Source organism: Dendrobates tinctorius, unplaced genomic scaffold (genome assembly GCF_039654945.1).
Source record: "Dendrobates tinctorius isolate UK_male_01 unplaced genomic scaffold, ASM3965494v1 ptg000134l, whole genome shotgun sequence".
Classification (NCBI taxonomy): Eukaryota; Metazoa; Chordata; class Amphibia; order Anura; family Dendrobatidae; genus Dendrobates; species Dendrobates tinctorius.
In genome coordinates this window covers 21374132-21394534 of record NW_027361802.1, presented here as the reverse complement: position 1 = coordinate 21394534, position 20403 = coordinate 21374132, and the positions used below count along the sequence as shown (strand labels likewise).

General features: G+C 43.1%; 1 protein-coding gene across 3 annotated transcripts in view; it reads right to left on the bottom strand.

Moving 5' to 3' along the window:
- PCSK5 (proprotein convertase subtilisin/kexin type 5) overlaps window positions 1-20403 on the bottom strand; it is an 810488-nt gene that overhangs the window by 459140 nt on the left and 330945 nt on the right. For all 3 annotated transcript variants that reach the window (XM_073543784.1, XM_073543785.1, XM_073543786.1), the window contains exon 8: window positions 10264-10476. In XM_073543784.1, the coding sequence (XP_073399885.1) occupies window positions 10264-10476 (213 nt within the window). The remainder of the gene's footprint in view (window positions 1-10263; window positions 10477-20403) is intronic.

Genomic DNA, 20403 nt, shown 5'->3' with positions numbered 1-20403 from the left:
GTAACCAATGATGAAATAAAGTTATATATTTTTATCTATTGTTCGACTTCCTTGGAGCTGGATCTTACATTTCAATTTTGTTTCTATTGCTGTTTGTGGGACCCAACCCAAGGACCCCTGCACCCAACCCATGGACCCCTGCACCAAGTATATTGAATAATGCATGACCGCCAACTTACTATTGGAACAGTAAGATGATTTTTCATTTCTTATTTTGTTAAATGGTTTGTACATCATCTTTTTGTTTAACACAATCTTGCATTGGATGTGAAGAGTGGAGAGATACTGCTGTATGTTTGCAGAAACAACTGTTCAAAGCATAGCAAGTATTATGTATGTGCCTTATTAATTCTAAAAGGTGAAGTGTAGAATCCTTGCTGGATGTCAGACCGCTATGCAGGGGTGGACATATAGCTGGTGAAAGTGGTTCCCAAAGTTGGTGCATGGTAAAGGGGAGAGGAAGGCCCTAACAATAGGGAATGAGGGATGTGGCACCTCCTAAACAGTAACCTGTGCCTATCCCTGCGCTCCCTCAACGCCCTATGCGGGTCCTTCCCCCCGCTGCCGTGACTTGCCTAGTCCTTAAATGTCACCTCACAATACCTTGGTTAGTGCACTGGCTGGCAATTACACCAGCATCACTGTAGGGAAGGTGACCTGACGTACGGACGGACGTGTCAGAATGGAGAAAGATAGGTTTGCACAGTTTAGGTAGGTGTCAGTAATATAGTGGGAAACAGCTAGGAAAGTGTAGGTGACGTGCAGTACCTTGGGATGACCATTAGATGGCAGAGTGGAGTGTGAGCAAAGGACGTGACATCAGCTTAGGGCTTTAGAAACCGTTGGTCATGGGGGGCGGAGTGACAGTTAGAGTGACAGTTTCAAGGAACCGGGAGAGCTATAAATACTGAGGGAGGGTTCCAGTCCCCAGGGGGAGCTCAGGTGACAGGAGGACTGTGACAGTCTTTGCGCTCTGAGGAGGAGAATCTTACCAGGGGGACTGAGGAGAGAGAACGTCAGGGGGGTGGTCCTGACAGGAAGATACCGCAGAAGAGACGAGGCAGTGAGTGCTATATACCGTATTTGACACGACGACTGACCAGTGTAAGCGCTGTTGGTTATTGGGCCTAGGGCGGCCACAGTGGCGGACCTGTCAGGAGCGTCAAACAGTGAAGGTGGGACGGTATGCATATGTACGTCCCTATTGTAAAAGTACGGTGTGTAAGCGGCTCTAGAAACGGAGGGCCGACAAGTGAAGAAACGTGCGGTGTGCTGCGGAGGCCGTCAGGCGGACGGCAAGTAAAGAAATAAACTTGGACCTGTTGCACTCAGTACCTGCCTCCATTTTGTCTCTGTGTCATCTTTGCGCGGTAAGAAGAGGGACCACCCCCCCAGCCCGGCCTACTGACCCTACATCACCACTACAGATGGTGCAAACACAGGGGATAGTGACAAGCACGAGGCAGACAAAATAAACAAACAAGTAACTTAGCTCCAAGCTCCGCTGCCAAGCACCCCACCGCATAGGATACGGAAACAGGACCCTGATCTCCACAGAAGTAGGAGATTCAGCACTGACACCAGAGAGCTGCAGCTCCAAGGCTGGTCAACATAGAAAACTCTATTACCAACAGTCAGCTGATGCGTCATGTGGCTATTTAAAGGATGGTGCGAGTGGTCATGACCCACATCAGCTGACCAGCAAAATAGCAACTGCAAGCAAGGAAACTGACATTAACCCTTGCTGGCCTAAAAGTAAAAACCATGTTTAAATTAAAGGAGAACCAGAGCTCTCACAACTCCAAAAAATGAGTCATGACACATACTGGTCCACTCACTTGGGTATGCATACAGTTTTTTCTTCAATTCTACCCACAAGTGTTTGATTGGGTTGAGTTCTGGGGACTGTGGGGGCCATTCCAGCACCTCTACTTCATTGTAATTGAATCATTTCTTCACCAATCTTGATGTATGCTTCGTGTTGTTGTCCTGCTGGAACAGTATGTTGTCCTTTTCATACTCATAGTACTTGAGTTTACGAAGTAACTCATCTTGTAAGATACTCACATATAGCTAAGCATTGAGACCATGATCGATCCTGGTCAAATATCCAATGCCTTTGGCTGTGAACCACCCCATATCATCAGGCTTCCTCCACTGAACTTGACATTCCCTTCAATTTCTCAATCTGTTAGCCTCTTTTTTCTGTGGTTATTTCAGTCCCATTTGTGCCTTTCAGAGTCTAGTCTATTGACTTTTGTGTCATCGCGCCAAATCACCCGTTTCAAATCTTTAAATGTTCACTTTTCGTACTTGTTTGCAAATTTGAACCGACGCTTCTTATGACAATATTGAAGTTCACATTCCTTTACCTTTTATCAGGCCACCATTACATATTACTTTATGTATATGTATGTGCCTGTCTATACGGTATGTGTGTATGTGCTTGTATATCTGATATGTTTGTGCCTGTACACAGTGGGGAAAATAAGGATTTGATATACTGCCGATTTTGTATAAAAAACAGGTCTGTGAGGGCCAGAATTCTTGCTGGTTGGTAGGTGATGAAATATTTCATGCAATAAAAGGCAAATTAATTATGTAAAAATTATACAATGCGATTTCCTGGCTTTCAATTTTAGGCTGTGTGTCCACGTTGCGTTTTTGTAAGCATTTCCGCAGCGTTTGAGCCAGATCAGACGCTGCAGAAACGCTTAAAAGAAGCTTCCCATTAAATTTAATGCATTTTTGGCTTTTTGTGCCAATGCATGCGTTTTTAAACGCTCAGAAAACGCTTAGCGGCTAAAAACGCAGGATGCTCATTAATTTCCGCATTGCTCCGTGTTTTTAGCCATTTCCAATGTTCCCAGAAACCGCAACAAAAATGTGCGGTTTTTGTGCAAAAATCGTGCAAAAAACGCGTGGAAATAAGACGTGCGGTTTCTGGGAAGGAGTCCGGTTTTCTGAGTGTTTAAAAACGCTAACATGGGCACATAGCCTTAGATTCTGTCTCACAGTTGAAGTGTACCTACGATAAAAATTACAAACCTTTCCATTCTTTGTAGGTGGGAAAACTTGCAGAATCGGCAGCTATGGTGTGCGTATGTGCCTTTGAGAAATATTCTTAGCAGTGCGAGTGACATATTTATAACGTAGTTTGAGCAGTAATTATTGTGCACATGTTGTGTGGGTTTGTGCTTGTCTGATGTATGTAATCATTGTGTGTCCTGCACTTGTGTGATGTTTATGATATGTGCACTTTATGAGATGTGTGTGCTGTGCTTGTGTAACGTATAGAATGTGTATGCTGTACTGATGTGATGTGTGTGCAGTGTACTTTTTACTTATATGACATGATATGTTTTATTGTCAAACAATATTATTTAAAGGGGTTTCCTGTTTTAATTCTGTTAATGCATTAAAATTTAAGCTAGGGAAAAATTAAATCAGGGATAGTCATCCACTTTGGGCCCAGCAACTCCTCTTTTCTACTGCACTTGTCTTTGATTTCAGGCTGCAGCCATGATGTCATGACTAGTGTTGAGCGATATCAGCCGATACTGAAAAATATCGTATCGGAATGGATCGGCCGATCTAAAAAAAGTATCGGGTATCGCCAATTCCGATACCGGAAGTCCCATTCAAGTCTATGGGACTTCCGGTATCGGAATAAGAAAAACCCTTTTCTGTCCTTGTACAGCCTCTCGGGGGGTGTGTACGGACCTTCTGGGGGTCCGTGCCGGCCTGCCAGGGGTCTGTGCTGACTGCCCGGGGGTCTGTACCGGCCTGCCGGGGGTCTGTGCCGACTGCCCAGGGGTCTGCGCCGACTGCCGCGGGTCTGTACCGGCCTGCCTGGGGGCTGTGCCGACTGTCCGGGGGTCTGTGCAGGCTGCGGGGGTCTGTGCAGGCATCATCCGATGGGACTACAAGTCCCATCGGGCTATGCCTGCTACCATGACGGTGATTGACACATTAGCCAATGATGGGACAGTAGTAGTCCCATCATCCGGCTAATGTGTTGAATGTAAAAAAAAACAACAAAAACATACTACATATATACATACTACATACATACATACTACATACATACTACATACTACATACATGCTACATATATACTACATTCATACAACATACATATATACTACATACATACAACATACATACTACATACAATACATTCATACAATACATACATATAGACATACAGTACATACAACATAGAGTACATACTCACCATTACTTGTTACTTTGATCCCCGAAGCCAGTGTCATCTAAGGAAAAAATATGAAAATAACAAACCACCAAATACTCCCTGATCCGCAGAAATCCACGAGTGAGTGTCCCACGCCGATCTTCCGTGGAGAGCAGCAGCATCAGCTGGTGCGACCGCTCTCTACGGGGCTCAGGAATCCAGTGTCGGGAGGTAGGTATCCTTCCACACTGTATTCCTCCGCCACTGTAAAAAAATAGTCCCTGGTCTCACTTTATGGCAAATGCTGCGTGGGAACTTTTTCACACAGCAATGCCAAAAGTGGGACTAGGGACTATTTTTTTACAGTGGCGGAGGAATACAGTGCGGAAGGATACCTACCTCCCGACACTGGATTCCTTGAGCCCCTAGAGAGCGGTCGCATCAGCTAATGCTGTTGCTCTCCATGGGAGATCAGCGTGGGACACGCGTGGATTTCTGCAGATCAGGGAGTATATGGCTTGTTTGTTATTTTCATATTTTTCCTTAGATGACACTGGCTTTCGGGGAACAATGTGACAAGTATTGGTGAGTATGTACTCTGTGATATATGTACTGTATGTCTATGTATGTATTGTATGAATGTATGAATGTATTGTATGTAGTATGTATGTATTGTATGAATGTATGTATGTTTTATGTATGCAGTATGTAGTATGTATGTATGTTGTATGTCTGTAGCATGTTGTTTGTATGTAGTATGTATGTAGCATGTATGTAGTATATACAGTATGTATGTTGTATGAATGTAGTATATATGCAGCATGTATGTAGTATCTATGTATGTTGCATGAATGTAGTATTAATGTAGCATGTATGTAGTATGTATGTATGTTGTATGCAGTATGTATGTTGTATGAATGTAGTATATATGAAGCATGTATTTTAGTATGTAGTATGTATGTATGTTGTATGAATGTAGTATATATGTAGTATGTAGTATGTATGTATGCTGTATGAATGTAGTATATATGAAGCATGTATGTAGTATTTAGTATGTATGTATGTTGTATGTAGTATATATGTAGTATGTAGTATATATGTAGTATGTATGTAGTATGTATATAGTGTATATGTAGCATGTATGTAGCACGTATGTATATTGTATGTATGTAGTATGTATATATGTAGCATGTATGTAGCATGTATGTAGTATATATGTATGTTGTATGTATGTAGTATGTATGTAGTATGAATGTAGTATATATGTAGCATGTATGCAGTATGTATGTAGTATGTGTGCAGTATGTATGTAGTATGTATGTAGTATGTATATATGTAGCATGTATGTAGTATGTATGTAGTATATATGTATGCTGTATGAATGTAGTATATATGTAGTATGTATATAGTATGTATGTAGTATGTATATATGTAGTATGTATGTAGTATATATATGTATGTTGTATGAATGTAGTATATATGTAGCATGTATGTATGTAGCATGTATGTATGTAGCATGTATGTATGTAGTTGTATGTAGTATGTATGTTTTTTTTTTTTTACATTCAACACACTAGCCGGATGATGGGACTACTACTGTCCCATCATTGGCTAATGTGTCAATCACAGTCAGTGTAGCAGGCATCGCCCGATGGGACTTGTAGTCCCATCGGACGATGCCTGCACACACACAAGACCCCCGGCAGGCCCGCACAAACCACCGGCAGCCGGCACAGGCACCCGGCAGTCGGCACCGACCCCCGGCAGGCCCGTACAGACCCACGACAGTCGGCACAGACCCCCCGCAGTCGGCACAGACAACGCGTCATGATGCGCACAGACCGCGCATCATGATGACGTCATTTCAGCAGCCAATCACAGCCATGCCAATAGTTAACATGTCTAACAGGATGTGCCCACACTTCTGAGGATTCCCATTGGCTGAATCAAATCGAGCAGGCTTTATGGGAACTTCCGATTCCGGTATCCGATACGAAAAAAGTATCGGAAGTCATTATCGGAATTCCGATACAGCTAATATCGGACGATACCCGATAGTTGCGGTATCGGAAAGCTCAACACTAGTCTTGACTAAAACATGTGAGTACTGGAGCTGATCACCGAGGTCAGCAGTCATGCCACAGTACACTGAACAAGTTACTGAGCCTTGTAACTGGCTAAAGTGGCCATGTGTGACATTACCATTGCAACCTGTAAAGGTCGATGGAGCAGTAGCTATCACTGGAGCAGGTGAAAATGAGTAACTTTAAGTTCATTATTTTTTCCCTACCGCAAGCTCATGAGCACAAAAAAGTGAAAATGGAAAAACCCCTTAATAGGAGGGGGGCTCATACACAATTCTTGCACAGGGGCCCTTTGCTCTGTGTCCGCTCCTGCTGCTATGGACACATAGCAGCATCTTTCTATGCCCCATGACATTTTGGCCTGAGCAGAGTGGCACTACACATCTCCTTGAAGATTCCATAGAGAAAATAGTAAGAAACAGTGAACGCTCTCTGAGAGTAGTAGTGATACAACAAAAAATGTGTGTTGGAAATCTGTTTTGGATAAAGAGTGGTCTTCTCAACGAGACCATCTTTTTTAGGGAGTTATTACTTTGCACTGTTTTCTAATGATTAAGGCCAATCGGACAAAATAAATCTAGGTGTCTAGGTATGAGCTATTTCTTAAAACTCCTTCTGAGGTATATTGAGCTAAATTAACCTTGCAAGAGAATACTTTTCCTTCTGGATGAATTTAATATGTGTATGTTAAACTGAAATATAACCACAGCATTTAAAGCAATTATAAATGGAGGTGAGTATATTTATTATTATTTAATGCTAAAAATCCATTAAATATGTTGACATATTCACAGAATTTGAGACTGCAGTGGGTAACATAATTAGACTGGAAATATGCCTGCAGATTTTCAATGAGTTTTCAAGCCATACACAGGAGCGGAACAACAATCACCCCCACCCTTCCTCACACAAAATGTCCTTCATTCCTAAAAATGGCTCTAAAACCTACATGTGTATACAAACAAACGTTTTGCTAAAGACTAAGCAAAACTAACAATAGTAAATCCAGAAAATAAATTTAATTCCTTTGAAGTAAATTATATTATGTCAGTTGTTAAACTATTTGGACTCATTTTCTGGCAAAATAAATGTACAGGTTCATCTCACAAATTAGAATATCATAAAAATGTTAATTAATTTTAGTTCTTCAATACAAAAAGTTAAACTCATATATTATATGGAGTCATTACAAACAGAGCGATCTATTTCAGGTGTTTATTTCTGTTAATGTTGATGATTATGGCTTACAGCCAATGAAAACCCAAAAGTCATTATCTCAGCAAATTAGAATACTTTATAACACCAGCTTGAAAAATTATTTTAAAATCCGAAATGTTGGCCTACTGAAATGTATGCTCAGTAAATGCACTCAATACTTGGTCGGGGCTTGTTTTTCCTAAACTACTGCATCAATGCGGCGTGGCATGGAGGCGATCAGCCTGTGGCACTGCTGAGGTGTTATGGAAGCCCAGGTTGCTTTGATAGTAGCCTTCAGCTCATCTGTATTGTTGGGTCTGGTGTCTCATCTTCCTCTTGACAATACCCCATAGATTCTCTATGGGGTTAAGGTCAGGCGAGTTTGCTGGCCAATCAAGCACAGTGATACTGTTGTTTTTAAACCAGGTATTGGTACTTTTGGTAGTGTGGACAGGTGCCAGCAGAGGGAAGTATGAAGTGCTCTAAAATTTCCTGGTAGACGGCTGCATTGCCTTTGGTAAATGTCAGACTGTACAGGGAAACATCCCCAAATTGGAAACACATTCTTTGGCAGCACATCATTAAAAAAGTTGACATATCAGGGGGATGACAAGCCCTTTTCAAAGTGCTTGACAATACCATTTCTTAGTATATGTCATATTGCTTTGTGAATTAGTTAATAAAGTCCTAATGGCTAGTTACAATTACACTTATAAAACAAAAATGTGATTCTTAATAATATGACTGTGGCAAGGGAGTACACAGCAATCATGGGGCCCCATAGAAGAAGAGCTAATTGTGCTCCTCCATACAGTATGGTGGCTTTCACAACCCTCCACATTGTATAATGGCCTGCACACATTATACTGGTGCTCACTAGCCCTCCAAACAGTATAACTGGCCCCCATACAATCTTCCAGACAGTATAATGGCTCCCACACAACTCTCCATACTGTATAATGGCCCCCACAAAAACTCAAAAAATATAATGGTCCTCTATACAGCTCTTCAAACAGTATAATGCCCTGCCACAGCCCTCGAACAGAATAACAGGCCCCCACACAGCAATCCAAACAGTATAACTTTACCCCACACAGCAATGAAATCAGTATATTGGCCCCACACTGCCCTCCAAACAATAAAACTAGCGCAGGCACAGTCCTTCAAACAGTATAACTGGCCACTACACAGCCCTCCAAACAATATAAGTGGCCCCACACACAGCCCTCCAATCAATGTAACTAACCCTCACACAGCTCTCAAAACAGTAAAACTGGCCCCCACACAGCCATCCAAACAGAATAACTGGCCCCCATACAGGACTCCAAACAGAAAACCGGCCCCTACACAGTCCAAGAAATAGTATGATGGCCTCCAAGTAGTTCTCTTAATAGTATGATGGCCCCCAAATAGCCCTCCAAATAATATGATGGTTTAATGTGTGTTCTGATCCTCTGCACTGCTCGGCACAGTGTGGGTGATGTACTGACATCAACATTGTATACAGTTGAAAGAGCAAGTTCTGGATAGGTGGGGGCCCCCCGTCTCATGGGAACCATAGCAGCCATTTGGTCTGCCACTGTACTGTGCTCTAAAGTAAAACTGCTTTTATTTGATGGAATCACTGACTGGGTGGACCAGTGAAATGCGGTACAGTATATCTCAACTTCAGAAAAGCATTTGATAAAGTATCTCATACTATCCTTATTGAAAAAATGACCAAGTATGGGATTGACAAGCCTCCGGTTAGGTGCATTCATAACTGGCTCAGTAATCGTACTCAAAGAGTGGTAATAAATGGTTGCACATCCGAAAAAATGGGGTACCACATGGCTTTGTCCTGGCCCTAGTGTTGTTCAACATTTTTATTATGATAAATGATCTAGATAAGGGAACTGAAGGTAAACTGATCAAATTGTAGATGATGCAAAGCTAGGAGGGATAGCTAACACTAAAGAAGACAGATAAATGATTCAGAATGATCTAGGTAAGGTATTTAAAAGGGAGAAATCCAAGATTCTACATTTGTGCAAGAAAAACGAAAATAACATCTACAAAATGGGAGGAATAAAACTAAGTAGCTACACATGTGAAAAAGACTTGGGCGTACTAATAGAAAACAGACTGCACATGAGTCAACCGTGTGATGCAGCAAATAAGGCAAACACAGTTCTGGCATGTCTTAAGATTAGAATGTAGTCTAGATTACGTGAAGTAATTCTCATCTGGATTACTGTGTATAGTTCTGGTCACATTTTAAAAAAAGACATTGAAAAACTAGAGCAAGTTCAGAGAAGGGCTACCAGGATGGTGAGCGGACTGCCAAGTACGTCTTTCGAGAAACGGTTAAAGGATCTGGGAATGTTTAGCTTGGAAAAAAAATGGTGGAGACTTAATAGCTGACTGCAAATATCTGAAGGAATGTCACAGTGTAGCGGGATCATCCTTATTCTCATATGAACATGGAAACATGAGAAGCAATGGAATGATACTGAAAGGGAGAAGACACAGATTAGATATTAGAAAATAACTTGGTGTGGTGGGGAGTTCTTCAAACATCTGTCTGAGATAGTTTAGTGAATCTTGCGTTGAGCAGGGGGTTGGACATGATGACCCTGAAAGTCCTTTCCAACTCTAACATTCTATGATTCTATTAGAGACATTAATACCAAACTGTATGAAAGGACAGTACTGGTCACATAAGTCTTGCCCATTATCAAAAGCTGTGCTAGGTATAACAAGACTCCCCTTAGTCACATCAGTAGCCATAAAGAAGAAATTACATACCACTTTTCGGTCGTATGATTCTCCGCTGCTATATGTTGTAGCCAATGTTGAGGCACATTCTTCTAGATACCATGGCTTCTTGCCACTCTCTGTCGTACTGCTGATTGAGATCGTATAGATACTATTAGTATATCCATCGCATGAACAATGATCTCGACTTCTACCACCGTTGCCAGAAGCCCAAACAAAAATCGAGCCATAACCTCTCCTCCCCTAAAAAAAAAAGAAACAAAATGAAAGATGAAGTAATTTAGAAAACACAAAGTCTTAAATTTATGTATATATTTATATGTATCTTTATGTTTTATATTATTTATAACACGTATTTTATTTCTTTTTGGCGGTATTAAAGATAGAATGAAGCAGTCAGTCAATGACATTCAAAAACATCAGAGCTTGGTTTGACTGAAATTCCATTATGGATGTGATACAAATACAACATATACTTTATATTTGAACTTTTTATGTGTGTTGAACTGTATTATTTTATGCCATCCTTAGCTCACAGCAAACAATAATGGGTACATCAATGATTTGTGAATTGTTAATGCTCAGCTATTTATCTGAAGCCAGCTGCTGAAATCTACTGATGTACATAAAACAGAAGAGATTATCTAAACAGGATACTGAAAATGAATGAAAGAGAAAGGCGCCAAAAGCAAAATTGGAGATTTTAATAGCTCAGTGAATAACTCTTTCATTGACTACAAGATAGTGGAATTTTCTACCATTAATACAACTGTGTCAAAGGAATATGATAGCGCAATCCACCCATTACCCCCCCAAAATGCCTATGTAGGAATGTATCAATTCATTACTGAAAAAAGGATGCATTACTCTATATGTAAATTAGACTAAAGTGCTCTGGATGTGGCTTGAGCACTTCCCGGGCCTCCGCCTCTCCAGCTATATTTCCTGACCCAGCGCTATCTTCTTCTTTGACTCTCTAGCCTAACTATATACACAGCCAGTGCCCTGACAGTCAAGCTAAAGAAGGTGTCACTAGGCAGGGAATAGAGCAAGGGAGGCACAGGCTCTGGAAGTGCTCCAATCATGGCTAGAGCACTATAGTCTCATTTAGAATAAATCATCCTATTATCAGTAACGAAGTAACAAATTGCTTAAGTAAACTTACAGATTTCCTCATGCTTCAAAAACCTATTGTGGGTGGGGATCAAGCTGGCAAATCCAGCTTAGAGACCAGAACATTTAGACGGATTCAGCCTTTCACCCAGTCAGTAGATCTCTGACATATTTAGCTAAACATGCCACTTTTATGTTCACAGATGTAGATACCATCTTGGGGCAACAGATGGGTTCAGTGAAAAGCTATTGGGATGGGAAGCATATATCAACCCTCCTTTACTGCACTTATAGTGTGCATATGTATAGAGTGCCTTCTTTCCTCAGGGTATACAACATATGCATAAGAAAAGCAACTGGCAATCATCAAAAAATTCCTAATCAAAAAAGTTTTGTTTTTTTTTAAAGATTTTTTTGTTTAGGCAGAAAAACCTCTAGAATTGGCATATTGCTTCATTTATCAGGCTGAAAAGAACTAAAATAAACACATAAAATATTTGAAGCATTCCCTTATGTTGAAATTGGAACAGAATCCACTCCAAGTTCTACATCAAAACAGTGTGAACATACCTTAAAGACAATGGAGGAAATTTTAAGCGGCAAAATTAATTTGCACAAGGGACATATGGGGCATTTGGGGTATTATTATATATACAGTATAAATATATATACTATAGAAAAATATTAAAGATCGAGAGTCCTCAGTGGTTGATATCTTTTAACCCCTTCACTACCGAGGGTGGTTTGCACGTTAACTCCCGGGCCAATTTTTACAATTCTGACCACTGTCCTTTTATGAGGCCATAACTCTGGAATGCTTCCATGGATCCCAGTGATTCTGACACTGTTTTCTCCTGACATATTGTACTTCATCTTAGTGGTAAAATTTCAATCATATAACTTGCGTTTATTTGTGAAAAAAATGGAAATTTGGCGAAAATTTTGAAAATTTCGCAATTTTCCAACTTTACATTTTTATGCCCTTAAATCACAGAGATATGGCACACAAAAAACTTAATAAGTAACATTTCCCACGTGTTTACTTTACATCAGCACAATTTTGGAACCAAAATTTTTCTTTGTTAGGAAGTTATAAGGGTTAAAAGTTGACCAGCGATTTCTTATTTTTGCAACACCATTTTATTTTTACGGACCACTTCACATTTGAAGTCACTTTGAAGGGTCTATATGATAGAAAATACCCAAAAGTGACACCATTCTAATAACTGCACCCCTTAAGGTGCTCAAAACCACATTCAAGGAGTTTATTAACCCTTCAGGTGCTTCACAGGAATTTTTTGAATATTTAGAAAAAAAGGAACATTTAACTTTTTTCACAAAAAAATACTTTAGGTTCAATTTTTTTTATTTTACCAAGGATAACAGGAGAAATTGGACTGCAAACATTATTGTGCAATTTGTCCTGAGTACGTTGATACCTGATATGTGGGGGGAACCACTGTTTCTGCGCATGGCAGAGCTCAGAAGGGAAGGATCGCCGTTTGACTTTTACAATGCAAAATTGGCTGGAATTCAGATTGGACGCATGTCACGTTTGGAGAGCCCCTGATGTACCTAAACAGTGGAAACCCCCCACAAGTGACCCCATTTTGGAAACTAGACCCCCCAAGGAACTTATCTAGATATGTGGTGAGAACTTTGAACCCACAAGGGCTTCACAGAAGTTTATAACGTACAGCGGCACAATTAAAAAATCATATTTTTTCCACAAAATGATCTTTTCACCCCCAATTTTTATTTTCCCAAGGGTAACAAGACCCTAAAAGTTATTGTGCAATTTGTCCTGAGTACGCTGATACCCCATGTGTGGGTGTAAACAACTATTTGGGCGCATGGCAGAGCTCGGAAGGGAAGCAGCGCCATTTGACTTTTTTGGCTGGAATTGAGATCGGACACCATGTCGCGTTTGGAAAGCCCCTGATGTGCCAAAACAGTGGAATCCCCCCACAAATTACACCATTTTGGAAACTAGACCCCCCAAGGAACTTATCTAGATGTGTGGTGAGAACTTTGAACCCCCAAGTGCTTCACAGAAGTTTATAACACCCAGGCGTGAAAATAAAAAAATCATATTTTTTTTCCACAAAAATATTTTTGCCCCCAATTTTTTATTTTCCTAAGGGCAACAGGAGAAATAGGACCCCAAAAGTTGTTTTGCAAATTGTCCTGAGTCGACTGATACCCCATATGAGGGGGTAAAACACTGTTTGGGTGCATGGCAGAGCTTGGAAGGGAAGGAGCACCATTTGACTTTTTCAACTCCGAATTGGCTGGAATTTGGATCAGACGCCATGTTGCGCTTGGAGAGCACCTGATGTGCGCAAATAGTGGAAACCCCCAATTCTAACTCCATCCCTAACTCCAACACACCCCTAACCCTAACCCTAACCCTAGCCCTAGCCCTAACGGGAAAATGGACATAAAAACATTTTTTTAATTTTAGTATTTTTCCCTAACTAAGGGGGTGATAACGGGGGTTTGATTTACTATTTATGGCGGTATTTATATTTGGCAGCTATCACACGCTAAAAGACGCTTTTTATTGTAAAAATAGTTTTTGCATCACCACATATTGAGAGCTATAATTTTTCCATATTTTGACCCACTGAGTCATGTGAGGTCTTATTTTTTGCGGGACGAGTTGACGTTTTTATTGGTACCATGTTCGGGCATGTGACTTTATCGCTTTTTAGTTCATTTTTTGGGACGCAGAATTTACAAAAACCAGCGTTTCATGAATTTCTTTTGGGTGGTGTGTTTACGCCATTCCGTGTGCGATAAAATTGATAAAGCGGTTTTCTTCTTCGGGTCAGTACGGTTACAGCGATACCTCATTTATGTGTTTTTTTATGTTTTGGCGCTTTTATGCAATGAAAACAATTTTATATGAAAATTAATTATTTTTGCATCGCTTTATTCTGCGAGCTATAACTTTTTAATTTTTTCGCTGATGATGCTGTATGATGGCTCATTTTTTGTGGGACAAGATGACGTTTTCAGCGATACCAAGGATATTTATATGCGTCTTTTTGATCACGAGTTATTGCACTTTTTGTTCGGCGGTATGATAATAAATCATTTTTTGCTTGGATTTTTATTTTTATTTTTTAAGGGGTTCGCTTAAGGGGTTAACTAATGGGAAAGTTTTATAGGGCAGGTCGTTACGGACGCGGCGATACCAAATATGTGTCCTTTTATTGTTTTTTTTTTATTTCCAAAAAATGAATTTATTGGGGAATATTTTTTTATTTTTTTGAATTTATTTAGCGATTTTTAAAAAATTATTTTTACACTTTTTTTTTCTTTACTTTATTACAATGTCCCAGGGGGGACATAACTGTCATGTGACAGATCGCTGATCTGTCAATCACAGAACGCTGTGACAGATCAGCGATCTGTCACAGGCACTGCTGCAGACTTCCTCATGCCTGCGCTCTGCGGGCAGTGAGGAAGCCAGCTTCCTGCAGGCCCCCGGAGGTCCCCGCCGCCATATTGGATCCAGGGACCTGCAGGAAAGGAGCCCCCCGCAGCAGCGCTGCACATTGCATGGGAGGCTCAGGGAAGCCCCCTCCCTGCCGATGCTTCACTTTAACCATCGGGACACCGCGATCGTGTTTGATCGCGGTGTACAAGGGGTTAACGTGTCGGGGGCGGTGACCGCCCCTGATACATTGTGCCGGGTGTCAGCTATGATAATTAACTGACACCCGGCCGCGATAAGCGGCGCTCACCATGTGGGCGCCGCTTATCGCTATGACGTAATATTCCGTCCATGGGAATTAGGGCCCAGGGCACATGGATGGAATATTACGTCCAATGAAGGTAAGGGGTTAATGGCTAACTCAAAATATGATAATTAGCAAGCTTTCATGGTCACTCAGGTCTCCTCATTACGAATTATACATTTATACCTGATGAAGAGACCTGAGTAGTCTTGAAAACTTGCTATTTGCTACCATATTTTCAGTTAGCAATTAAAATATATCTAACACTGACGACTCTGATTTTTTTAATATCTTTCTATCTACTGGCTATCACAGTACAAAGATATATTTTTCGTGAAACATATATATATTGTGGTGTAGTGACCACTGTGTCAGGTAGGGGGCGCTGTGTGGGTGTCCCAGGACAGCCGTGTTAGCATTTTCACTGTCCCGATAGGTGTAGGATACTGAAAGATCATAATGATCAGCAGAGGTACTGCTGACGTTCCGTTACAATGTGTCAGTGAAGCCTGTGTGTGGCTGAGTGCAATAGGACCTTTAGTGAGGTCATAGCCGTGTGATAACCTGTGGGTGTGGTTATGGACCATATAAGGTACCTGAGCTCTGGTCACATGGTGGTGAATGCTGGGACCCGATTGGTCCGTTTGGAAGGTCTCATGCAAAGAGGTGTCTGTCTTCCTAACAGCACGTGTGGACGCTGTGACTAATGGCGAGGTGTGCCTGACAGTTCCCAGGGAGAGGGAATGAATGTTTGCAGTGTAAAGCCGCATGCAAGGTAACCCGGAGATGGGACTGCTACTGAGAGACTGTATAGCCTGTTAGCTAGATCAAGCACAGCCTGTGTGACTAGGAGGGCTAAAGGGGAGCAGAGCTCCAGTGTGAAGATACCTTGCTGTCTGCTGTAAGACTGTTGCATATAATTTTGTCTTATGATAATGAATATACCTCATGGACTGTGATGATGTTTATGAAAACCCAGTGCCGATCTGATTTATTCGCTGCCAAGCGAGTGTCCCCAACCTTGAATGACAGCGCTACCTCACATTTGGTGGAGAAAGCTATGGGCAGTGTTGTAGCCTTGTTGCTGGGAGCAACGGAAGAGGACTGCAAAGTCGGTTGCTAAAGGCAACGGTTTCCAAAAACGCATGTTGCAGTGCTGGCAACGCTGAGCCAGGAAGGCTGACTGTTGTGGAGGAAAAAAAAAAAAAAAAAAACCAAAAACGTGTTTTACTGACCAGGATCAGTGAGAAAGAGACTGGTGATTGCTATAGAGTGCATCTGCGGATAGGAGGTAACCAAGAACCTGTGTGGCCGACACAGGCAATGGACTGGTGTTCGTGTGGTACCGACCTGGGTCAGTGAGTAAGACTGTGTTCCTGGAGGGTTCAGTGAGCAAGGTCCTGGAGGGTCAGTGTTGGGAAGATCCCTGGAGCACGTGGTATGACCTTGGACCTGGTGAGGCGTAAGTGTTGGGCAGTCTCAGACCGAGACGGATGTCCTGAATAGCACCCGCTAAGCCCCTGGACTTGGTGAGGCCGGTGTTGGGAAACCCTGGAAAGAGGATCGGCTCCCTGAATAGCACCCGGTGCGCCCTGTGTGTTGGATGGTCTCAGGCGGAGATGGTGCGTCCTGAATAGCACACAGAAAGGACACATGAATTTTTTGCGTTTTGTGTGGTGTTTCTTCTTTTCTCAAATCAGCCTGCGGTGGCTCATTGGGAGTCAAGAAGGTGACAAGCGGCTTGATGTGGCTCAGTGGGGTCACGAAGGTGACAAGCGGCTTCCGGTGGATCGGCGGGTCCACGAAGACGGCGCAGCAGGAGCTGCAGTGACTCCAGCCGCTGTGTGTGTGAACAGCAGCCGGTGGTGTCGGTGACAGAAGGAGCTGTGGTGGTGCCAACAAGGACTTGTGTGGTATCGTTAAGACATAAATTGTGTTGTGTGAACTGTGGTCTGAGAAGACTTGTATAACGGACATGGGGAGATCCCGAAAAGGGATGGAGTCCCAGAAGGGGGTGGTAACCCAAAAAGGGGTGGAGTCCCGGGAGGGGGCAGCAACCCAAAGTGGGGTGGTGGTCCAGAAAGGGCCAAGTTTGAAGGAATGACAGCACTGGGTGACTCAGTGGGTATGTCTGGAGTACCGCAGTGTGTGTGTATGACTTGGTCAGAATGTGGGATATCCTTTCCAGATAGTGATGATGGGCCACAGGTGTGTACTGTGATGCTGCACCGGGAAGGAGTCCCTGGTAGGCTGGACTCAAAGAGTCAGGTGACTCTGGTCGGAACGGCTCTCACTCTCTGTCTGACCGAGAAAATGGTCCAGGTTCGCTGCGTCCACGGGGGCATTGTGAATTATAAGGTGGACAGAGTCCTGATTGAGATGACAAAGGAGGAGTGCCAAGGTGGTAGTATGTCACCAAACCTAGTGCATACCTTTGAGAGACGCTGGGACTTTGTCATGTTTAAAGATGTGGGGCAGGAGGATAGAGACGTTTCTACTGTAGGGCTAGTAGACACTGAGACGCTGATGCCTCCTAACATGGACAGGCCAGACGTAGGGGCGACCGGAGAAAGAATTGAGTCAGACGAATTTACTGACCTGACATCACCTGAAGGGTACAACAGTGTGAATGAGAATGGTGTGGTAAACAAAAAGAGCGGAGCTAACACACGGATAGAGAGTATCTTGGGGGTTCACTATACGATGTGGTGTGACTGTGACGTGTTGTTGCCAGTAGCCACCACTAGGACAGAATCTGGTGCTGTGCAGACTGAAACTCGTGAAAGGACTGATGGTAACCTAATCGAGAAGATAACGGGAGTAGAAACACTGTCAGAGGGTGACTGGAGGGTTCACTCGACTGACGGGACTGACTCAGAGGTACCCTTTGACGATATAATTAAAGAATTAGTGGTGCGACACGTGTTGGCCAAAAGAGAACAAGATCAGAGATACAGTTAATAAAAGAGACAGTGGAAGAACATGTCAAACAAGAAAGAATCTTGAGACAGTTGGCCGAGCACAAGGTGGAGGCGCTCGAGAGAGAAGTCTTGGAGCTCAGAGATCACCTGTCCACCTGGCAAAGTGTGAACGAGGGCCTTAAAGAGGAGATGGAAGAACTCAGAGGAGTAGTAAAAGGTCTTCTGCGAGAGAAGTTGGACAAAGACTTACCGCGGGTGAGCGCAAGTGATAATAAGACAGAACTGCCAGTAGCTATCGTGGCAAAGGGTCATGAAGTGATCCCATCGTGTGAAGTTGGTGAGTTAAGAACTAAAGAAGACAGTCACCCGGTCGGGGCAACTGTAGTGAGGGAAGTGTACGTGGTAAAGCCAGAGCCTTCGGTCCAGGAAGAGAGCAAGACCACGACCTTCCAGTCTGTAATTGATGTACCAGAAGACATGCAAGAAGCCTATGCTGAGGAAGGTGTGCATGAGGCTTTCAAAGAGGCGGTCAAAGCCTGTAAGGTGCACTGGGCACCTGAGACTCGGCAGTTGGTGATAGTATCAGCCAGCGAAGATACATCAAACCGAGTAGCTGTCCTGAAAGAGATGCATCTACAATGTCTCCACGCCAAACAGCTGGTCAGACGGAGTAATCTGAAGGCTGCTCGACGCCTGGAGTTAGCCAGGGAGGCTATGGATCGGAGGGGTTTGCGGAAAGATGTGGTTCCGGTACCAAAGCTCTGATTGGGAGAATCATTGGAAGATCTGGGAAGGTGATGCAAGACCTCGTGAATATCTCCGGTGTGGTGAGGGTGAGGATCCCTCCTGATAATGAAGACCCGGTATCCAGTGAAGTGGGTAGAATTCCCATCATGGTGGTTGGCTCCATGGAAAGCCTGAGAGACTTTTGGATGCTCGTGGAGTGTTGAGTGGAGTACCTGGAAGAAATTGAGCAGTTGAGGCTGGACCGTCAGCAAATTAATAAAGAAATACGGAATACCAGGTGGCGGCCACCTCCAAACCAAGATATAAGGACCCGAACGGTTCCTCTAAGAAGTGACATGGCAGATGGCCGAAGAGTGTCAGCAAGGGGTAGTTCGACTGGCAGGATGACGTTGAAAGACCGTAGTTCCTGTGAGACGCTGACTGAGTCAGACTCAGACCAGACAGCAGGCTCGACTATGACTTATGACAGTACCAACCGACAGAGATGGTCAGGTGACAAAGCGCACTATAAGAGTGTGGTGACTAAACAGCGTCTGATGACACAGAAAAATCGTGACTGGAGGATCAAAGACAATGACCAGTATGATGACCGCTGGGAGCGGGGGAGGCCTAACGTAGAGATAAGGCCGTATGACAAATGGACACGGTTCTCTCGACCTGGAGGGCAAGGTGTGGTGAGTGCCCTGTCTCAAGAGCCGGGGGTTATGCTGTGTGTTCAACCCCACAGGTTTGAACATAGGGGGGAGGTATGTGGTGTAGCGACCACTGTGTCAGCTAGGGGGCACTGTGTGGGTGTACCAGAACAGCCGTATAAGCATTTTCACTGTCCCGATAGGTGTAGGATACTGAAAGATCATAATGATCAGCAGAGGTACTGCTGACGTTCCGTTATAATGTGTCAGCGAAGCCTGTGTGTGGCTGTGTGCAATAGGACCTTTAGTGAGGTCATAGCGATGTGATAACCTGTGGGTGTGGCTATGGACCATATAAGGTACCTGAGCTCTGGTCACATGGTGGTGAATGCTGGGACCCGATTGGTCCGTTTGGAAGGTCTCGTGCAAAGAGGTGTCTGTCTTCCTAACAGCACATGTGGACGCTGTGACTAATGGCGAGGTGTGCCTGACAGTTTCCAGGGAGAGGGAATGAATGTTTGCAGTGTAAAGCCGCATGCAAGGTAACCCGGAGACGGGACTGCTACTGAGAGACTGTATAGCCTGTTGGCTAGATGAAGCACAGCCTGTGACTAGGAAGGCTAAAGGGGAGCAGAGCTCCAGTGTGAAGGTACCTTGCTGTCTGCTTTAAGACTGTTGCATATCATTTTGGTTTATGATAATGAATAAACCTCATGAACTGTGATGATGTTTATGAAAACCCGGTGCCGGATCTGATTTATTCGCTGCCAAGCGAGTGTCCCCAACCTTGAATGACAGCGCTACCTCACATTATATATACACGATATATATTTCCTACATCAGGCACCTAATTGTTCTTGAAGTAATTGCATGTTCAGCAGTCCATCTCTATCACTAGGTCAGGAATAGATCTTAAAGGAATCTCTTTTTTGTATGAAATCTTGGTTACAAGATAAGCTTGGGGATTAACAAGAAATATTTCCGTAAAAGACCCATTCAAGCCCCTCTCCA